Below are 21,556 nucleotides of genomic sequence, written 5' to 3'. Positions count from 1 at the left end.
AGTTTCAAGAGCCAAAACACTGAAGCTAACCAGATGACCCTTAACATCTAGACTGAGCTGAGAGACATGGCAGTGGAACAGAGAGTGAAGCTGGCTGTCACCAAGTCTGAACTGCAATACCAAAAAGACAATGTAGACCACAAGCCCGTGTTGACCACAAGAGGGAGCCACTGGCAATAAACTCACTAGTCTCCTATCAATGATGAATGATCTTTATTTGTACATCCAAACAAGCAACTCAACAATGGCGTCGAGCAAAGATGTCAGTCTCACCTTCAAAACTAGTGTTCTTCTCGTAACGAGTTACTAATCCAAACTGATTAAATAATCCATTACGGAAATTGTAGCCTATGAGTTTGGATTAATAACTTGATGAAATACAGACAAAAAAAAAAAAAGAGTAAGTCACAGCTCAATTCCTGGTACAGTGGGTGAGACAGGACACAACCATGGGACAGTAAACACACTGATCAGCCACACGCTATGGAGGGGACATCAGCTAGCAGTGTACGCTTACATAGCAAACCTGTTGGAGACGAGCAAAACAGTGCAGCGAAATTAACGGCCATCTTTTAGTGTGTCAGTGTGTCCAATTATCACGTCATGTCAATGTATATGTCATTTTAGTTTCCAACCCCAGTGCCGTGCCTTGTCAAGTCTCTGGTAAAAGAGGTTTTCAAGCTCAGGAGATCTCTTGGTTAAATGAAGGTTCAATCATTTAGAGAGTGAAAGGAGGTTGTTGTTACTGTAAGGATGTCCACATGATTGACAGGGGGCCTGGGCCAATGGCATCAGGGCAGAGAGGAAAGAGCTGGAGTCAGTGTCCAATCACTGTTCATTGTTACAGTTTAGTTCTGTGTTTAGAGTGGTAACCATAGAGAATCCCCAAGGCAGGTTAGGTAAGTTCCACTTCCTCTATTGAAAACATCTTCAGCCACGTCCCAACCACATTAAATGGCTTCCTTTCCTTTAGGAAGGACCACCGAAAAGTCAATGGGTAAGATTCCACCACATAGTTTTCATCTGCCGTACCATATCACTCCAATTCTGTCCTTCCCATTCATTCCGTTTCTTCCTGTTCCCCTGAAGTGTACACACTTCAAGGAGAGTTGGGAGAATCGGAACTGGGGTCTCGTCTAATTTCAGCTTCAGTGGTTTAGAAGGAAAGTAGGTAAGGAAAGGGAGCTTTTTAAGACTGTTGGGACGCGGACCAGCACAGAGGGCTCAGTGTGCTGCGGCTGCCTAAGTAACCCCAACAATTCATATTATTGGCTCAGGGCAGAGTTTTGAGAGAAGTTGGGGAGGGACTACTGGACGATAGTAGGGTGAAAGATCAGTTCACAGATTAGAAGTTTGGAAAAAGAGCAGCAGTTTGTCCACTGATGACCACTGATCGTCTGCTAGCCCTCCTACTCTTTACCCCCCTCTTCTGATTGGGATGAAGACTCTGACGGGGCCTGGCTCTTTTCAGCATCCTCTCCTTCACCTAAGAGAGAGAGAGAGAGGGGGGGGTAGGCAATTCATGCATTAATAATGACTCTAAATGACATCATTACATCTGACGTCAGTGAGAGAGAGAGAAAGAGAGCAGAAGAAGGGTGTTTGAGTTGTCATCCGCTAAAGCGACTAGAAGACATATTGACTATGATGTCACCATGTAAATATGGACAGCAGGACAACACTATTGGTGAATCTTAATTGCATACTCCTTACGTCCTCTCTCTTTGCCTCCTTCTCAAAACCCACTGGAGGAGAAGGTCAGAGGGGAGGGTCCTCTGGCTTTCTCATCCAATGGGTTTTGAAAAGAAGGTCAGGAGAGAGGGCTGAGGAATATGCAATTGAGATTCTCCCTGTGAGTTATCAAGGGAAACACATGGCTCGTCTGGCCGCCTGTCGGTTTCAACTTCCTGCGTTGGCCAAATTGGCATTATCTTGGCATTGTCACACTTTCTCCCATATGTCATGTAAAACAACACATTGCACCGCAACAGAAAGAGATGAAGAGATAATATAGCCCAATTTATAAAACACAGGTCCTGGCAAGTCTGGATTTTGTCTCAAGTTGAAACACCAAATGCATCTTTCATCAGCTTCCTGACCAACAGGTGAATTATGCTAGGCAAGTTTTGAAACAGAGTGTGTCCAATGCTCTCACAGGATTTGTTGATGTTGAGCTGAGCCAGGTCGTGTGATAGGTCGCTGGGTCCCTGTGCCTCAGGGGATTGTGGGATGTCGTGTACGGCGTTCCGTCGGCCGGTCCGCTGTGAAGCGATGAAGTCTTCATATGTCGCCTCCACATCAGTCATAGCTGATACACCTCAACATAGCAGGGCCTGGGAGACAGGGGAACACACACACACAATGTAAACACACATGCAGTCTCCCAGGGGGGTGGAGGGATTACCCTGTGCCATAAACCAGCCATCTGCAGAGGGGAGCCAGAGGGAAAGCCTTGCTGTTTTTTTTTAGTTAGCACCCAGAGAACCCAGTCCCTACAACATAAGTGAAATTGCCATGGGGGTTAGGGGGACATGTCATTTATTTAAAATAATAAAAAATTAAAATAGCAGGAAATTAGCTTTAAAGTAACTGTCCAGTGTTAACAGATTTCTATAAATTTGACCTATAATTAATTACAATAAGTGAAATAATTACTTAGTTTTCCTTCCAAAAAAAATGGTATGTTAAAAAGCAGCTTTTCTGTGTTGGAATGGGGTGGGCATACCCCAACAGAATGGTGTGGGCGTATACCGTTCATAAAAAAAAAATATTAATGCGAGTAGACTGCTGTTTGACCAGCTCATCCTCCTGAGGAGGCATCATCCTCTATATTGGGTCATCATCCTCTATATTGTGTTTTCAAAATACCCCTCCATATACCCCTCAATAGAGGCATAATAAGTCATGTCAAACTACGCAGAATTGCAGGAAATGCGTTTTATAAAGTCAATATCTACACCAATTTCACCCTTGCACTACAAACACACACTCAGTGGCATTGCCATCACTGACATCACCTTCCCTTATGAACAGTTTAACACCTCTGAATTCAAAAGCAACTTTATTTCTTAATATTCTACAATTCTTCACCCAGTGAAAGAAACACTATTGTTTAGTATTAGCATGCATTGGACAAAATCCAAATCCTTAAACATGATTTCATATACAGTAACCATTGCCAGGGAGATTGAGGTTAAGCCCCACTGCTGACATGATAACACCCTATTAGAGAGAGGTTATACCCAGAATGCAGTGCAAAAGGGTGACCGCAGGGTGCTATTTTGGGCCTCTATCCTCCTCTCAGCTGCTTGGCACTCAGCTGTGATGCTCAAAATGGTGTCACCGTGGCAGCGATGGTAAACAGCTGTTGGACTAGTAAACATTGGGTCACTCACTACTAATGAGGAACTCAGTCACCCCAAACTGGGGTTCCTTTGGATTGGTTGTTACATCAACAATACTTATTTGAGAATAAGGTTAACTTGCGGGGAAATAAACAATTGATACTAAAAAAACAGAGTATTTGCGTCAAGTATTTATTTGAGTGTTTACGGTATAAAGACAGCATCTTTTTGATATGTCTTAATGTCCATGTGATCCTGGTATTGCATATGTGTGTCAGAAGCACAAAAAAACAAAAACAAAATTAAAATAAAAAATATATATTTTTTTTAAATCAGGAATTGGAGGGGGACTGAGAAGGACGACTGATATACAGTATCTATTACTGTAACTGGGATAGCTGGCATTATCAATACTCATCGTCGCTGGTGTGGAAAACACTTTATGCTAAGATTTGTGGCGTGAAGTACAGCATCTTAGAGACATACTGTACATTCCTTTCCTGTAAGTTCAATGTGGCGTGTAGGCTACATGACTGGTTTTTAGTGGTGGGACTGGGATGTACCTGGCAATCTGAAATATTTGTGTTTTACATACAACAATACACCCGAGGAGCTAAGATCAGCATAGACTATGAGCTCTGTGTGTGTTTTCCCTGTTTACTGATTGACAAAAGTGTAGTCATTGCCAAGGAACATGCCATTTGCAAGATGCCAGAGCATGTCCCTGTAGTATTAAGGGCAACAGCCTTCCTAAAATAGCCTTCAGACAAACTGCCTTCAGCTGAATAATTCAACAAGTGAAATGTGTACAGACAGCCACACATCCATCAGTATTCATATCTTAATGACCATAACTGATGAACACAGGCTATTTACCATGCAGCATTGAATCTGGTTTTTCATAGGTCTGACGCAATCTGAGGGAACAGATTGGATCCATGGCATGAAAGAAAGTATTTACGGCTGAATAGAAATGTAAGGCTTGGAGATCTCTCCTCTGTGCCCCCCCACTCTCGCTCACATGTCATTTACATATGATGACAGAGCTGTGGTTAGGTAGTCCAGACTGAAGAAGGCCTACATATAGTCCAGTCATCTCTGACAAAACCATTCATTATCCGTATTAGTTATAAGGCTTTGGGAAATCATTGCATGGTCATTATAATATTTATCGAGCCTATGTTAATTCATTTCAAACGAATGTGCATTAAAGAGCGCGACAGTGCGTGTAATTTGTTGTTACAATGTGTCAACCCTGTAATAGCAAACATCCGGCTGTTTGGCAACACTGTAATCAAATGTGTGGCGATGTTGCATTTGTACAACAAGGAGACATGTTCCAACCAGGCTCAATGAAAACAGCAGAAAATGTCGCTGAGCTATTGACAAAGACTTCTCTAAAAGCTGTAGCTTGACAACCTGTGAGGCAGAGCGAAAGCGGCACCATTTAAACAGGTAACACAAACCGAAATCGAAGCTTGAAATCTCATTAAAATCTTACCTGTGTGTGCTGAGGACTTCCAAACAGAAGCTGCTATGCACGGTCAATCACACAGCGACATGAGGAAGTCGACTGTCGTCTGTGATTTACGTCGCGACTCGCTTCTCCAGATGCAACCGGACCTTTCTTGCTGCACGACGGGCGCAGTGGCCGCACGTAGGGCATGACGTTTGAGCGCTGGGCACAATGGTTCAGTGGTTGGTCACTGCTCGTGCACTGGCTCGCCTGTGCAATTAGGCTACTGTAGTGCAAGATGTAGACCTATTTAAATTGTATAACGCTATTCGTATTAGGCCTAACAAAATAAATTATTACACTCAACTCAATAATATAATTCAATATATACTGAACAAAAATATAAACGCAGCATGCAAAAATGTCAGCGATTTTACTGAGTTACTGTTCGTATAAGGAAATCACTAAATTGAAATACATAAATCAGGTTCTATTCTATGAATTTCCATGATTGGGCTTGGGCGCAGCCATGGGTGGGCCTGGGAGGGCATAGGCCCACCCACTGGGGAGCCAGGCCCAACCAATCAGACTGAGTTTTCCTCACAAAAGGGCTTTTTTATACACAGAAATACTCCTCAGTTTCATCAGCTGTCCGGGTTGCTGGTCTCAGACGATCTCGAAGGTGAAGAAGCCTGGGCTGCCGTGTTTACACCTGGTCTGCGGTTGTGAGGCCAGTTGGATGTACTGCCAAATTCTCTAAAATTATGTTGGAGGTTGGCTTAACATAGAGAAATGAACATTCAATTCTCTGGCAACAGCTCTGGTGGACATTCCTGCAGTCAGCATGACAATTGCACGCTCCTTCAAAACTTGAGACATCTGTGGCATTGTGTTGTGTAACGAAACTGCACGTTTTAGAGTGGCCTTTTATTGTCCCCAGGACAAGGTGCACCTGTGGAATGATCAGGCTGTTTAATCAGCTTCTTGATATGCCACACCAGTCAGGTGGATGGATTATCTTGGCAAGGAGAAATGCTCACTAACAGGAATGTAAACAAATGTGTGAACAAAATTGGAGAGAAATAGGCTTTTTGTGCGTATGGAACATTTTTGGGATCTTTTCTTTCAGCTCATGAAACATGGGACTGACACTTGTAACAATTTCAGTATAAGATTTAAAAAAAAACCATCTGATAGGCCTACTCTTGGAAATTGGGAACTACAGATATTGTCGGTTCCCAGTTTTCTTATCTTATTTTTGTTGTTGTACTTAAACTTAAGCCTTTTTTCAATTCTGATTTGAATATCATTGAGAAAACAGAGAAGAATCAAAGATTTTTTCTTTCTGAATTTAAAAGTAATCATCTAGTTTTTCTAAACTATCTGTAATCGAATTTCAATATTTTTGCTTGTAAATTAGTTTTTTTGTAATCCCTTACATGTAAGAAACACCGTACACCTTGCTGCCCGCCACAGGTGTTGCTAGAGCGCGATGGGACAAAGACATCCCGGCTGGCCAAACCCTCCCCTAACCCAGACAACGCTGGGCCAATTGTGCACCGCCTCATGGGTCTCCCGGTCACGGCCGGCTATGAAACAGCCCAGTTTGGAACCCGGATCTGCAGTGTCTTATACTGCTGCGCCACTCGGAAGGCCCAGTTTTCTTTTCAAATATTGTCAACATCTGTGTGTGTGTGTGTGTGTGTGTGTGTGTGTGTGTGTGTGTGTGTGTGTGTGTGTGTGTGTGTGTGTGTGTGTGTGTGTGTGTGTGTGTGTGTGTGTGTGTGTGTGTGTGTGTGTGTGTGTGTGCATGTGTGTGTGTGAGATAGAGAGAGTAGGTCCATAGACACATATTTCTTTCAGATTACACAGACCTACAAAGAATTCGAGAACAAATCCAATTTTGATCAACTCCCATATCTATTTGGTGAAATACCACAGTGTGCCATCACAGCAGCAAGATTTGTGACCTGTTGCCACAAGTAAAGGGCAACCAGTGAAGAACAAACACCATTGTAAATACCACCCATATTTATGTTTATTTATTTTCCCTTTTGTACTTTAACTATTTACACATCGTTACAACACTGTACATAGCCATAATATGACATTTGCAATGTCTATTCCTTTGAAACATTTGTGAGTGTAATGTTTACTGTACACTTTTTAAGGTTTATTTAACTTTTGTTTATTATGTATTTCACTTACTTTGGCAATATAAACATATGTTTACCATTCCAATAAAGCACTTTAAATGTAATTGAATTGAGAGCGTAGAGAGAGAGAAAGAGAGAGCGGGAGAAAGAGAGAGCGGGAGAAAGCGAGAGAGAGAGCAAGAGAGAGCTAGAGAGAGAGAGCACTGAGCAGTCAGTGTGTGAGATACTGACCCGCACAGCCAAGAAGAAAAACATATTGAGGCCTAAGAATGTGGTTTATTGTGGCAGCGTGTGAAAGATCCCATTCAAGTCAACATATGTGTTCAATACGGAAGTCTGGTTGCTCAAGTTTATTGACATAAAGGCCTAAATCAAGGCTAAATGATTATACTGCAGTTTTACCAACAGTCAGGTGAATTGTTTGTTTAAATTATAGGCCATGTTATCTTTGCCCTGACAAAATATTACATTATGCTATGTTCTTATGTTCTTATAGGCTAAAACAGTAAACCCCCAAAAGATATGTGCTGATGTTAGCAAATTAGAAATTAAACTGGGCCAAGTCGGCCTATGGAATGAGCTTTCTTCCCATTGGGTGAATTTCACTCATTGTACTTGTGAACGTGACATTAAAACTTGAAACTTCAATCCAGAGACAGAGGGAAAGGGTTGCCTCCCACGCCCCACCTGCCGTTCAAAATAAACACTGCAGGAATGGCCAATGAAATCCTCGGATGTTGGGATGTGGTGTCGTCTCCTAGACAAGTTAGTTGCTACAGCAGAATCAGCGACCGACACAGACAAGAGAGATGGAGGACTTTGAAGGTAAGACGTTTAGTAAATAATAAATTGAGGAGATAAACAGTTATCGATTTTACTGTTGAATAAATCCTAGGTTTTCAATGCGACTTCTTATTTTGTTGTGTTGATTTTCGGAGATTTTTCAGTGCCGCAGAACTGCACTATTTTTGGTTTACCGATCTCTTTCTTTGCGGTGTCTGGCCAAAACAGGGCGCAGTATGACGCTATGGTTAGGGCGTTATCCCAATATTGGTGGCACTGGTTGTTCGTAATGCATGCGTTTACATTGTTTTTAATAGTTGAATAGCTGATTGCTAGCTCTAAAGCTATTTGATAGCCTTTCATAGGCCACAGCGCTTGAAGAAAGGACATGTTGTTTGCTTGGAATGGCACGCTTGGCAGCCTCATGCTAACCGGCTAGCTAATATTGTTAGAATAGCCTATTGATCAATATGCTATTCTATCTCATAACCTAAACAATAGCCTAAAAATGGGTCTGGCACAACCTAGCTAGCTACATCTAAAATGCTTCTCAAACCTTAAAGCCACTGAAACCAACACCCTTGATGCATTGCTAGAATGAAGCATTTATATTATTTAGCCATTCTGACTAATGGTCTAACGTTACTATTTCATGCAATTATTGATGCTATTTTGAACCAGTGCATAATAGTGTTTGTTATTTGAATACATTTAGCTTAAACCTGGCACCTCTCGCTTCTTATTTCTGTCAAATGCTGTTATGTTTCAGGGTGCCTACCTGATCATTTAAAATAGAATAGAATTTGCTAAAATAAATTTCACACAAACAAATAGCGTTGCTATATTCCTGCTTGCCAGATATTCTGTTACCCATTAGGCCTAAGCATATTTCTGTCAAGTACTCTTATGCCCCTGGTCGTGTATCCTAGCCAAGGCTATTGTATGACAGCTCTTCATCTTCTCTGCATCCGTTCACTTCTGTACAGATGTGGAAGAGGCTCCGCCCTCCAACGAAGAGCTGATCCCCTGTAAAATATGTGGAAGGAGCTTCTTCACTAAAGTCCTGGTAAGACACACACCAACACTATAGCATGTACGTGTATTTTGAGGTTTAAACCTCCCTGTCCCTTTCCTTCTTGCCCTGTAGAAGAAACATACCCCAATCTGTCAGAAAGCAGCAGCTAAGAAGAGGAAGGTGTTTGACTCTGGCCGGCAGAGAGCTGAGGGAACAGAGATCTCCACTATCAAACCCATCAAATCTAAGGTGAGACAACACACAACACACACACACACACACACACACACACACACACACACACACACACAGCTCCAATAACTGTTAGGCTACAGACATGACAAAAAGTGCCTCAGACCACAGTGAAAGAGGCTGTTGAAGGGACCTAGTGATGGGTTTAGACAAGGATCCACTCTTCTGTGAAACAAGTCCACATTTGTTAGCTAAATGTGACCAAACATTTTTGTTTCCTGATCATTTGTTATACACCTTAAACCACTTATGTATTTCAGTCAAACACTTCTACCACCACTGCTAAGACTGTGAAAGTAAGTTGAATAGTCATTATTTTACGTTTGTGTGTTGTTGTAACACAAAATTGCTGTGTGTATAAGGTATTCAAAAATGTATTGGTCCTTTTGCACTGTATCTTGCTCTATTGTGTCAGAAGCTCTATATTTGAAACAGTGGTCTGGTCAGAATATCTGACCAATCCAAGACTGTCATCTAACAACTGCATGCACTAATCCCCTTCCACTCTTTCCCTATTCTTTAACAGATCGTTTTTAAATTATCTTTTTTTCATTACAATCCATTTTCTAAACCGGAAAGGTAATAAATACTAAAAGTTCTCCTGCATTCAGAACTAAGTTGTATGTGCTCGGGCCATCCAAACCAGAGCTATACGCTCCTAGGCTGGTCCCATATCTGTCTGTATGTGCTTTAGCTCAACTCCTCAGACTATTGCTTGTTGTGTAGTCTAAATCTAGGTGATAACAGTAGTCTGCTTGACGAGGAGTAGCTAGATGCTTAGGCTACATCCTATACTCTACTGCTTCTGACAGCTAGCCACGCTGCCTGACATGCATTTTAATGGAAACTGAAAAGGAAAACAATGCTGTATTATGTCCTGGACAGCAGTTCCCTCCCTGCTGGCTACCAGAATAATAATTGGCGATGGTGTGTCCTAAATGGCACCCTATTTCCTATATAGTGCACTACTTTTGGGAGGGAACCTAGGTGTGTTCTCCAGTAGTGTCGTTTTCATGGGATAAACCAAATCCCAGGTATATACTGTGGTTAGTTTGGTACGTACTTTATAACATTCATTTCTATTTAGGAATCTAATACACACCAATGGCACTATTCTCCAGGGCTTGAAAATATGTACTCTTTTGGCACTTAAACGTCATGGTAAATGCAATGGCTTGGGACTGTCCTAAATTAGTGCACTAAACCAGAGCATACAGATATCTGGAGGATAAATAATCCCTTTGAATTGGGACTGGTGAATTGCACTTAAATGGAGGTTGCACGTATTGGACGTGCACTTGTAGTGTACTCTGTATAAAACCCAGTTTAATCACTGATGAGGGAAACAAGCATCTGATCTGAGCTGTAACCAGATAGGGCTGATTTGAGGTCACTGGGATAGTCATGTGACCAACTGTGAAGTGGTATGACTCTGAACCACTTCTGTCGCTAGTGGTCAGTCTCAGATCGCATGAAGACCTAAAGCACCGGTATAGAGGGCTTTACATTAGGGCCAGGACGATACCAGTATCGCAATACTCGTTAGTATCGTGGCAAGGAAACAAAACACAAAGTGTATTTAACTTCTGTAAGAAAACAGCCCTAAAAATGATGTTGTCATTCAAAGTCACATTTATTTATTTTCCAAGCTATAGCAAACAATATTCTACATACAGCAATTTTTTTTAAATGACCAAAGAGTTTGGTCTGCTTCGATTCTGGTATTTTACCAGCTTTGGCACGCATTAAATCATTAAAATTCTGTTGTCCGACATCAAACTTGTCCTTGTCAATCACAAAGCTTCATAGAAGTGCTTGTAATGTGTTAATTCTTCCCATTTAAATCATGTTGCTCTGAGCTGTACTTGTCTATTGTCACACATGCTTTGACATTCAGCCTGGGGAACACACAGCATATGCCATTTCATCCTTTTACTTGACTTTGACAGGTAAATGTTTAAACACCCCTATATATAGCTAATAAGTTATGGGTTTCTAACTAACTACAACTCACTGTTAGGCAATCTGTCTTCAGACAAAATAGCCTAAAAGGTGGGGAGTTTGAAAGGAGAGAAAGCATGTGTTGGTGTGATCACATTGGCTGGAGATGATACATTTACTGCAGTATTAGGCCTAATATTTAGCCAATGAATGATGGGTTAATATGAATGAGCTTCTTCAGCTACACATAGCCTCTCTTTTCCAGATGAGCCCTTTCGCAATTACGCAAGCCTCTCCTCTATTCCTTTTCTCCTGGGTTTTCTCCCAGTTTTTCAAAAGTAATCTGCTAGGATTTCCCCAATTAGATAGGATTACATGTTAGAATTGGGTTTTTCAAAACTGAAAAATTTGATTCTGATCTTATGGCTAGGGATAAGGATTTGGTAATCCAATCTCACCTTTTTTAATCAGGATTAAATGTTTTTGTGTTTTTCTACACTTAAAGGGTAGTGATTAGGACAGAAGGCATCTTGAGAAAGACACCAATGATGATGCCTATAGAAATATTGTAAATCAGGAAACGGAGAGGGCAGAAATCTGACTTTTCTTGCTGAAGAACAGATCAAGTTGATAGTGCTCCAACAAAAAGTGACAACTGTGCATTTCTTATTTCAAGCACGCTTGAAAGATGCTGGGGTTGCGTTTTCAGATGATGAAGACTTCTGGTGAAATGGCAAATTTAGCTGAAAAATATTAAACTTTTTTTAAGTGTTATATTAAAAGTTATGCAAATAAATTAGCTTACAAGTACCATGCGAGCTATTTTGTCTTGGCTATCGTCATGTAGTTCATCATGCGGCAGTTTTTTTGAAAGGTATCGTATTGGTTTTTGGCAAATCGGATAGGATTAAATGTTAGCATTACGTTTTTCAAAACTGGAAAATTTGATTCTGATCTTCCGCATAGGGATAAGGATTTAGTAATCCAATTTTACATTTTTGTATGTGGTTTTGCGTTTTTCAAAACTCAAAGGTAGTGATTAGGATCGTTTTTTTATCCCCAAAATCTGGATTAGCTTTATCCCACTGGAAGGGTGGATTCAGGGTGTGTTTAGAAAGGTGAAAGGCTCTACAACCAAGAAAGGTGAGAAAGTAAAAATAGTTTTCTTACATCTGAAAACCAAAAGTTAATTATGTTAAATTGACTGCAGTATAGGTATGTGGTCAGTTGTTATATTGAGAACTGTCAAATAAATGCATCTAATTACTTATAAGTGATATGCAGGCTCCATAATTTTTAATCAAGGTACCTTTTTATTCATGTAGTTTACTGATGTTTTCCTATGACAGTGGATAAGTAGTACCTCAACCTGTCCAGTGCGAGGTGTAGGCCTGTTCAATGCACTGAACATCTGTATTCTTTTATCTTGATATTGTGGTATCTGATACAAATCATTTATATCCCATTATTTTTCCGAAAAACCGGCACAAACGGTCAGATCGATCTGATCCTGGATAGAAAAAAAAAAGATTACAGAATCCGGCTCATTCTGATCCCCAATTTATTTATTTATTTATTTATTTATTTATTTTTTAACCGGCCCCTGGAGTCACAGAAGCTATAGGCTGCAATACATTGTTGAGCATGATTTGCTACAATTAATCCTGTTTAGATAACTGTCTGCTGCTACTATAAACAAAATCAGTTGGCAGGGATGTTTGCTAGCAAGTTGTCAATGTGCATGATATCTAACAAGGCGGAGTGAGGGTAGGAAACGTGGATAAAAAGGTTCATCAAGGTCAGATTTTGCATTTCTTGCTGAAAGAGCAGATTCGAAGGTTTCTAAAGCACATTCAAACTCAAATCAAATGGGGGCATATCCCTTGTTTGTTATGACAGCAGTTCCACATATTCCAGTGACACAAGTTATTATTTATATTTTATTCTGTTATATTCTTAATACACTGAACAAAAATATACATGCAACAATTTCTACGATTTTACTGAGTTACAGTTCATATAAGGAAATCAGTCAATTGTTGGTCACAGATACCTTTAAAAAAAAAAAAGGTAGGGTCGTGGATCAGAAAACCAGTCAGTATCTAGTTTGACCACCATTTGCCTCATGCAGTGCGACGCATCTCCTTCGTATAGAGTTGACTGTGGCCTGTGTAATGTTGTCCCACTCCTTCAATGGCTGTGTGAAGTTGCTGGATATTGTTAGGAACTGGAACATGCTGTCATACATGTCAATCCAGAGCATCCCAAACATGCTCAACGGGTGACATGTCTGGTGAGTATGCAGGCATGGAAGAACTGGGACATTTTCAACTTCCAGGAATTGTGTTATCATGCTGAAACATGAGGTGATGGCGGCGGATGAATGCCACGACAATTGTCCACAGGATCTCATCACGGTATCTCTGTGCATTCAAATTGCCATCGATAAAATGCAATTGTGTTTGCCCACACAATGCCGTACACGCTGTCTGCCATCTGCCCGGTACAGTTGAAACCGGGATTCATCTGAGAAGAGCACACTTCTCCAGCGTGCCAGTGGCTGGTCTCAGACGATCCCGCAGGTGAAGAAGCCGGATGTGGAGGGCTGGCGTGGTTACACGTGGTCTGCGGTTGTTAGGCCGGGTGGACGTACTGCCAAATTCTCTAAAATACGTTGGAAGTGGCTTGTGGTAGAGAAATTAACATTCTCGGGCAACAGCTCTGGTGAATAGTCATGCAGTCAACATGCCAATTGCACACTCCCTCAAAACGTGGCATTGTGTTGTTTGACAATTGCACATTTTACAGTGGCCTTTTATTGTCTCCAGCACAAGGTGCCCCTGTGTAATGATCATGCTGTTTAATCGGCTTCTTGATATGCCACACCTGTCAGGTGGGTGGATTATCTTGGCAATGGAGAAATCTCCCTAACAGGAATGTAAACAAATTTGTGCACTAAATTTGAAAGTAGTACACTTTGTGCGTATGGAACATTTCTGAGATCTTCTATTTCAGCTCGAAACATGGGACCAACACTTTACATGTTGTGTTTTATAGTTTTGTTCAGTATATAAAATATATGCGTGTTTACTGTGGTCAGGGCAGGGAACGTATGTGTTTCTTGTCTGTTTTAATGAACAAAATCATGAACTATTGATTTAATTTGCATGGCACAGCCATGTAGCAGCCTATGGACAGTACAGACCAGTAACATAATTAAACTCAAAATATGCCATTCTATTAGTCTCTTAGGACCTGCCTAAACAAATGAATAATGCATTTCTTTGTGATGGTTTATATTCAATGGACTTATTAAAATAGGCCAGACACATCGGCACACCCCTACTCCCACTCGTCACCGGTGCCGGCATGCGCACGGGAGGTGTACAAGGCTTATGCCAGCAATAATGTGGTAAAAATGGGACCGTTTGAAATGGTAGCATATAAGCATTGTAAAAAAAAACAAACAGGCAACATACCGTAAATCCTGTGTGAATTAGGTATTAGAAGCAAGTGAGAGATGTTGCTGAGAGGTTTCTTTCTCTATTCTAAAGTCATTAAAAGGCACCACTTTGGATCCAGTTTCCCTTCATCATTCCAGACGGATGGGTTACTGAAGTGTGTGTGTGTGTGTGTGTGTTCGTGTTCGTGTTCCAGCCGGAGCCTCCTAAGAAGCAGTCTAACTGGCGCAGGAAACACGAGGACTTCATTGCCACCATCAGAGCTGCCAAGGGCATCACTCAGGTCATGAAGGATGGGGGACCCTTACCCCCGCCTCCACCACCCTCCTACGACCCAGGTAACAACACCCTTACCCCCTCCTCCACCCCCCCCCTCTTACAACCCAGGTATCAAAATCCTTACCCCCTCCTACGACTCAGGTAACAATATCCTTACCCCCTCCTACGACCCAGGTAACAACCCTTACCCAGGTAACAAAACACCCTTACTCCCCCCTCACCTACAGTATGACCCAGGTAACAACAACTTTAGACAGGCCATTTTTGTTTAGAGATTTCCCCTCTGAAACACAAAATTGGAGATTGAGGTCACTGAACAACATAATATCTTCATGTGTTTCCAGATTATATCCGGTGACTGTGTTATTGTGTTTGTTCCAGATTATATCCGTGACTGTGTTATTGTGTTTGTTCCAGATTGTATCCAGTGACTGTGTTATTGTGTTTGTTCCCGATTGTGTTCCAGATTATATCCAGTGTCCATACTGCGAGCGGCGGTTCAGTGAGAATGCAGCAGACAGACACATGAAATTCTGTAAGGAGCAGCACGCTCGCATGCAGAATAAGGCCAAAGTACCCGGGGCTGTGGACACCAAGAAAACACCTGCACGCACACAGGTAGGACAGCACTGATGTGTGTGTTTGTTTAACATCTCATTAAGTGTGTGAGCCATACACCGAGAGTAAAGTGCGCTGTGAGTGTGTTGCACAGCATAAAACAAAAGTGTGTGTGTGTGTGCGCTCCACAGTTCAAGCCTCCTGCTCCTGTGAAGAAGGCTAACTCTCCTGCTGTGTCCGCTGTGCCCTCTTCCTCCCGTTTACCCCAGAGATCTGTCCTGGGCCAGCCCTCCGGTAACTCACACACGGTGTCTCACAGTCAGATGATGGTGCAGATATTGGTGTAACCCAGGGGTTATTTCACATGCTTGTCTCTATTTCTGCTCAGTCTCTTTTAGAACACTGTCTCTCTGTCTTACAGAGGACAACTCCAAGTAGACCCTGTCTCTTCTGTGCTAGGCCACACTGACTGAAGCTGAATCAACAAAACCTCTTGGGCTGGGCATATCGGCCATTCAGATACAATGTCACTGAATTTAAGCCATTTTGCTGGAGAGATAGGACTGAGATGTTTTTAAGTCTACACCCTGTGTTCCTCTCCTCTTGTCTCTATAGGGATTTCATCTAGTAAGGTTCCCTCTGCAGGATCAGTGAGGAGCGCTCCGTCTGGTTACTCTCCTAACCGCAGCGCCGCTTCTGGCCTCACTAGTCCACCTTCAGGGTTAGTACACACACACCATGCTCACAACACTAACACACACACTCTCAACAAGCACAGCACTTACACAAATGACTGATGATTGGCTGAGAGAAATTGATGATAAAATGATTGTGGGTGCTGTCTTGTTAGACTTCAGTTCAGCTTTTGACTTATCGATCATAGTCTGCTGCTGGAAAAACGTATGTGTTATGACTTTACACCCCCTGCTATAATGTGGATAAAGAGTTACTTGTCTAACAGAACACAGAGGGTGTTCTTTAATGGAAGCCTCTCAAATATAATCCAGTTAGAATCAGGAATTCCCCAGGGTAGCTGTTTAGGCCCCTTGCTTTTTCAAATTTGACTAACGACATGCCACTAACTTTGAGTAAAGCCAGAGTGTCTATGTATGCGGATGACTCAACACTATACACGTCAGCTACTACAGTGACTGAAATGACTGCAACACTCAACAAAGAGCTGCAGTTAGTTTCAGTATGGTGGCAAGGAATAAGTTAGCCCTAAATATTTCTAAAACTAAAAGCATTGTATTTGGAACAAAACACTCCTTAAACCCTAAACCTCAACAAAATCTTGTAATAAATAATGTGGAAATTGAACAAGTTGAGATGACTAAACTGCTTGGAGTAACCCTAGATTGTAAGCTGTCATGGTCAATACATATTGATGCAGTGTAGCTAAGATGGGGAGAAGTCTGTTTATAATAAAGCGATGCTCTGCCTTCTTAACAACACTATCAACAAGGCAGGTCCTACAGGCCCTAGTTTTGTCGCACCTTAACTACGTGTGGTCAGGGGTCACAAAAAAGGATGTAGGAAAATTGCAATTGGCTCAGAGCAGGGCACCACGGCTAGCCCTTGGATGAACACAGAGCTAATATTAATAATATGCATGTCAATCTCTCCTGGCTGAAAGTGGAGGAGAGAATGACTTCATCACTACTTTTATTTATGAGAGGTATTGACATGTTGAATGCACCGAGCTGTCTGTCTAAACTACTGGCACACGGCTCGGACACCCAAGTATACCCCACAAGACATGCCACAAGAGGTCTCTTCACAGTCCAGAACAGACTATGGGAGGCACACAGTACTACATAGAGCCATGACTACATGGAACTCTATTCCACATCAAGTAACTGATGCAAGTAGTAAAATTAGATAAAAAACAAAAAAAACAGATAAAAAAAAAACACATTATGGAACGGCGGGGACTGTGAAGCAACACAAACATTGGCACAGACACATGCATATACACACACAATAACATGCGCACTATACGTACACATGGATTTAGTACTGTAAATATGTGGTAGTGGTGGAGTAGGGGCCTGAGGGCATACAGTGTGTTGTGAAATCTGTGAATGCATTGTAATGTTTTTAAAATTGTATAAACTGCCTAAATTTTTCTGGACCCCAGGAAAAGCAGCAGCTAATGGGGATCCATAATAAATACAAATACACACCTGCATGAACACACGTCAACAAATCCTGTCAATATGTAACACACATTATACGTTTAAGACCACAAGTGAAAACTCTTCCCTTCTTTCTCCTCTTTCTCTTCCTTCTCTCAGTGTTGGAGGTAAGCCCCGTCCAGTAGGTTCCTATGGCTCTGTGAAAATCTCTCAGACAGCAGGGGGACTCAACAACAGGAAAGCCTACAGTGCAGACAAATACAACTCCAGGTAGGAAAAGGCCTGTATGAGTGTGACTGGGAGATTGTATGTGATGGTTTACTTGTAGTGGAAGTGTTAGACAAAATAGACAATAAACACTGTCCTCTTGTGGTTGGTGTTGGTATCGCTCAGAGGACCCTCACCTCTGACCTTCTCCACCAGTGGGTTTTGAGAAGGAGGCAAGGAGAGAGGACGTAAGGAGTATGCAATTAAGATTCACCAATAGTGTTGTCCTGCTGTCCATATTTACATGGTGACATCATAGTCAATATGTCTTCTAGTCGCTTTAGCGGATGACAACTCAAACACCCTTCTGCTCTCTCTCTCTCTCTCTCTTTCTCTCTCTCACTGACGTTAGATGTAATGATGTCATTATTAATGCATGCATTGCCTATCTCTCGCTCTCTCCCCACTCTATCTTTCTTTGTGTGTGTGTGTGTGTGTGTATGTGTGTGTGTGTGTGTGTGTGTGTGTGTGTTTTATATCTCACTCTCTACTTTTTTCCCTTCCCTGTCTTTCTCCACTTCAGGTGCGATGTCAAAAGTGAAAACGATGTGGATAATGGCGGAATGATGTCAAGGTTCTGCCACGAGTGTGGAACCAAGTACCCTGTAGACTGGGCCAAGTTCTGCTGTGAGTGTGGGGTCCGTAGGATGTGTATTTAAAGGAGGAGAGTGAGGGATAGAGGAGGAGAAGAGAGAAGGAGAGAAAGGAGGAAGAGGACAGGAGGATAGAGAAAAGGGGGAAAGATAAGTGCAGAGGAGGGAAATGGGAAATGTAAATTAAAGGGGGGCAGTTCACTGCAACCCTGGGCCATGATGCTGTTATGACACTTACCTAGCTAAAATAGTACACAGCAAGCAGGAGTTCTTTCTCCCACCCCTCATAATATCGTAAAGTCAGTTTGATATCAGCTCTCATAACTGTTAAGGTCATTATTTATGACAGTGTTATGTAGGCTTTACTACAGAAGACTCAAGCACATAATTACCCCAAATGTCCACCCTAACCATTCTTATCCCAACCACTGCCTATGTACCATGATCTACAAGCCCTCTCCAGTATAACCCTGGGTAGAAACCCACTCTCATCCCATCTACTCCCTCCCACCCGTTTCTCCCCTGCCTCACATATTCGATGTGTTACTATTGAAGTGCAATATGATTGACTACTGATTTAAAAAAAAAAAGGAGTTTAATTCTTGAAGATGAATGGAATGTGTGACGTGGCAAAGTGGACACATTCTTTTCATTGAGTCATGAGAAGAATTAATGTTAAGTATTTGGAAAAGAATACACATTGTTTTTACTGGGACCAGTGTAAGAGCAGGTTGAACTTTTATTGTTATGAATCTTGTCCTAGAGGCAGAACTGAGGTTGTCTACACTTGACACTTTCATGCGACTTCTGCTGTCAGAATACGAAGATCGCATTGAAAAGACGGGTCTAGACGCACAAAAGTCACTTTGTGGTCTAATTGTGTTCACATCTGAAGTGGTCAGGGATGCATTGTGTGCGGATTTCTCCTCAGTCTGGACGCAATCAGGCTACCGAAAGCGCAAACAGTGGGCAACATCATCAGCACTCCTCCCACAAATCTCCAGAAAACGTGTGCTTTGGGACAGAGAGGCACCTTTTCATTATAACGTTGGAGGGAATACGTTCCTAGTGTGAGAGGAACGTGTTTGCTGGCCTCAAATGGTAGCCAACTAGCTAATATTTAGACTTTTTTTTTTTTTTTTTGGCTAGAGTTATCCCGTTTGCAATCCCTTTAGTGTTGCTCACTAGCTTGCTGGCTAGCTACAGAGGTTAGCTAGCTAGTTACCGACAGTAGTTATTATCATATTTTGGCTATTCCACCGTTTGTAGAATGCATACTGTCATTTGAATATAGTGTGAAAAAAAGGGAATCCGGACACACTGTGGACACGGTAGACACATTAAAATGTAGGTGTAGACACATGACCTGATCAGAATACAAAAGCTGCATGAACTGTCAAGTCTCGACACGGCCTGAGTGATTTCCCCTTAGGACAGATGCAATGTCAAAATTGTCTATATTGTAAAAATTCCTGAAAACAAAAATGAGCTTTTTGGTCTTCATTTAGGGTTAGGCATTAGGTTTAGCGGCGGGGTTATGGTGAGGGTAAGGGTTACGTTTAAAATAAGATTTTATGACTCTGCAGCGCTGCCTCCAGAACAACATTTATGAAGAAAAAACCTCACTAACATGCAGCGTAAGAGGCCATTGCTGTTAAATAGTTGTGGTACAGGTCAGGGTTTTTAAATGATTTTAAAGGCAGCAGTTTCAATACACGGTATAACATATCCAATGCAATTATACGATACAAGGTGTTAAAATTGACCATCATTCATATACTGCTATTTCCACATATTGTATACAAGGAAATGGGTTAATTTATTTCATCGCTCTGTGTTTGTTTAAACTAAGCAATCAAAATGTATTTGTTTGTGGTTTTGTGAAAGCCTTTTTCTGTATCTACCTACATGTGTTCTGTGTTTCCTTCAGTGAGTATGATTACATGCACACAGTAATGCGATTATTGTGGATAGTCAGATTACCTGATGGCACTCTGATAAATGCAGAAAATCGCCAATCAAAATATATATGTTCTATCACAGCGACCATGTTAGTTTTGGGAAGCATATTTGATTCTGAGTTCGGACATATAACGTTTGTATGTGAAAACTACTTCTAAGACACTCAAACTCACTTCACTCGCACTAAAGTGGGAGGCTGGCTCAGCTGGTGCTAACACATGCGCTGATCAAATACACGGCTGGAACACAGATTAAGGTGTTTACATGTCCTAATAATTTGAAAGATTACTCAGAAAACCGTATGCTTAATTAGATTTTGACCGTACGCCGATTTTTAACATCAGAGTAAGGTGTTTACATGACTACTGCATAGTCTGCCAACTGCTATAGTCTGTTTTAATGTCGAATTCTTACTGTGCATGTAAACGTACTCAATGTTAATTTTGAATCCGTATTGAATGGGATAATCTGGGATTTACGGTATGGGCCAGTACATGCACTGACCAGTCCTCACCAACACTGTCCCTGCAGGTCACATTCAGCCAGTTGCCCAGACCACATCAATGATCTTCAATCATGGTCCTGGACCCCACAGGCTGCGCAGGCTTTTGCCCCAGCCTGGCACTAACACACCCGATTCTACTGTTCTTGACAAGGCTCGTGATGGTTTATTCAGCTGAATCAGGTGTGTTAGTGCCGGGCAGGAACAAAAGCCTGCACACACTGCGGCCCACCAGTAAGACTGTAAAGACATCTACCCAACTCATGATATGGGCAAATAATATTTTTACACTAAAAGGAACTCATATCTAATTTCATCCATATCATTAATGTTATTGTAGTCATCTGTATATTGAGCTGTATCGAAACATTTTCATTTGTGTCATTTTAAAGAACTTTCAATGACTGTGTAAATGCACCCTGATGCAAGCGTTATTTACATGAAATGCAATGCTTACCTGACTGGATAGGTCATTCCTATGCTGGAAATTGACTGTTGTACTTCTGTCCTAAACATTTAACAATAAATATTTCTGAAGAATCTTCTGTGTATTAGTCATTCAACGTGTGTGTGTTGTCATCTTTACATTTACATTACATTTAAGTCATTTAGCAGACGCTCTTATCCAGAGCGACTTACAAAATGGTGCATTCACCTTATGATATCCAGTGGAACGACCACTTTACAATAGTGCATCTAAATCTTTTAAGGGGGGGGGTTAGAAGGATTACTTTATCCTATCCTAGGTATTCCTTAAAGAGGTGGCTAGGGAAAAACAGCAGACTGGTTGTAGGTGTCCCTTAAGTTGCGGGTTAGTTGGTCTTTAAAGAAGGAATACACCATAAAAGG

At 41.6% G+C, this 21,556-nt stretch overlaps 1 protein-coding gene and 1 long non-coding RNA gene across 3 annotated transcripts; one reads left to right on the top strand and one right to left on the bottom strand.

Moving 5' to 3' along the window:
- Positions 1-198: 198 nt before the first annotated feature.
- Positions 199-5,084, bottom strand: LOC106578457 (uncharacterized). The gene is made up of 3 exons (XR_001322459.2): positions 4,846-5,084; positions 2,156-2,333; positions 199-1,486 (listed from the first exon to the last, which is right to left on the bottom strand). It is a non-coding gene; the product is annotated as an uncharacterized lncRNA (long non-coding RNA).
- Positions 5,085-7,618: 2,534 nt separating this feature from the next.
- Positions 7,619-21,247, top strand: zc2hc1a (zinc finger, C2HC-type containing 1A). Of its 2 annotated transcripts, XM_014157266.2 has the most exons (10): positions 7,619-7,781; positions 8,726-8,805; positions 8,887-9,003; positions 9,267-9,302; positions 14,605-14,746; positions 15,154-15,305; positions 15,437-15,539; positions 15,861-15,966; positions 17,543-17,653; positions 18,174-21,247. In XM_014157266.2, exons 1-10 carry the CDS (start codon positions 7,766-7,768, stop codon positions 18,307-18,309), a joined length of 999 nt encoding a protein of 332 aa, XP_014012741.1. In that variant the 5' UTR covers positions 7,619-7,765; the 3' UTR covers positions 18,310-21,247. The 2 variants fall into 2 exon arrangements, with proteins under 2 accessions (XP_014012741.1, XP_014012743.1); XM_014157268.2 differs by lacking the exon at positions 9,267-9,302.
- The last annotated feature ends 309 nt before the right edge of the window (positions 21,248-21,556 follow it).

This window comes from Salmo salar, chromosome ssa19 (assembly GCF_905237065.1).
Source record: "Salmo salar chromosome ssa19, Ssal_v3.1, whole genome shotgun sequence".
Lineage (NCBI taxonomy): Eukaryota > Metazoa > Chordata > Actinopteri > Salmoniformes > Salmonidae > Salmo > Salmo salar.
Note: the sequence above shows the minus strand (reverse complement) of the source record. Positions and strands in the feature narration are given on the sequence as shown.

What these genes read in the sequence shown, in the direction of transcription:
- zc2hc1a (XM_014157266.2), top strand. An exon ending in GCTTCTTCACTAAAGTCCTG is followed by an intron (nt 8,806 to 8,886) that starts GTAAGACACACA and finishes CTTGCCCTGTAG; the next exon opens with AAGAAACATACCCCAATCTG. An exon ending in GCAGACAAATACAACTCCAG is followed by an intron (nt 17,654 to 18,173) that starts GTAGGAAAAGGC and finishes TCTCCACTTCAG; the next exon opens with GTGCGATGTCAAAAGTGAAA.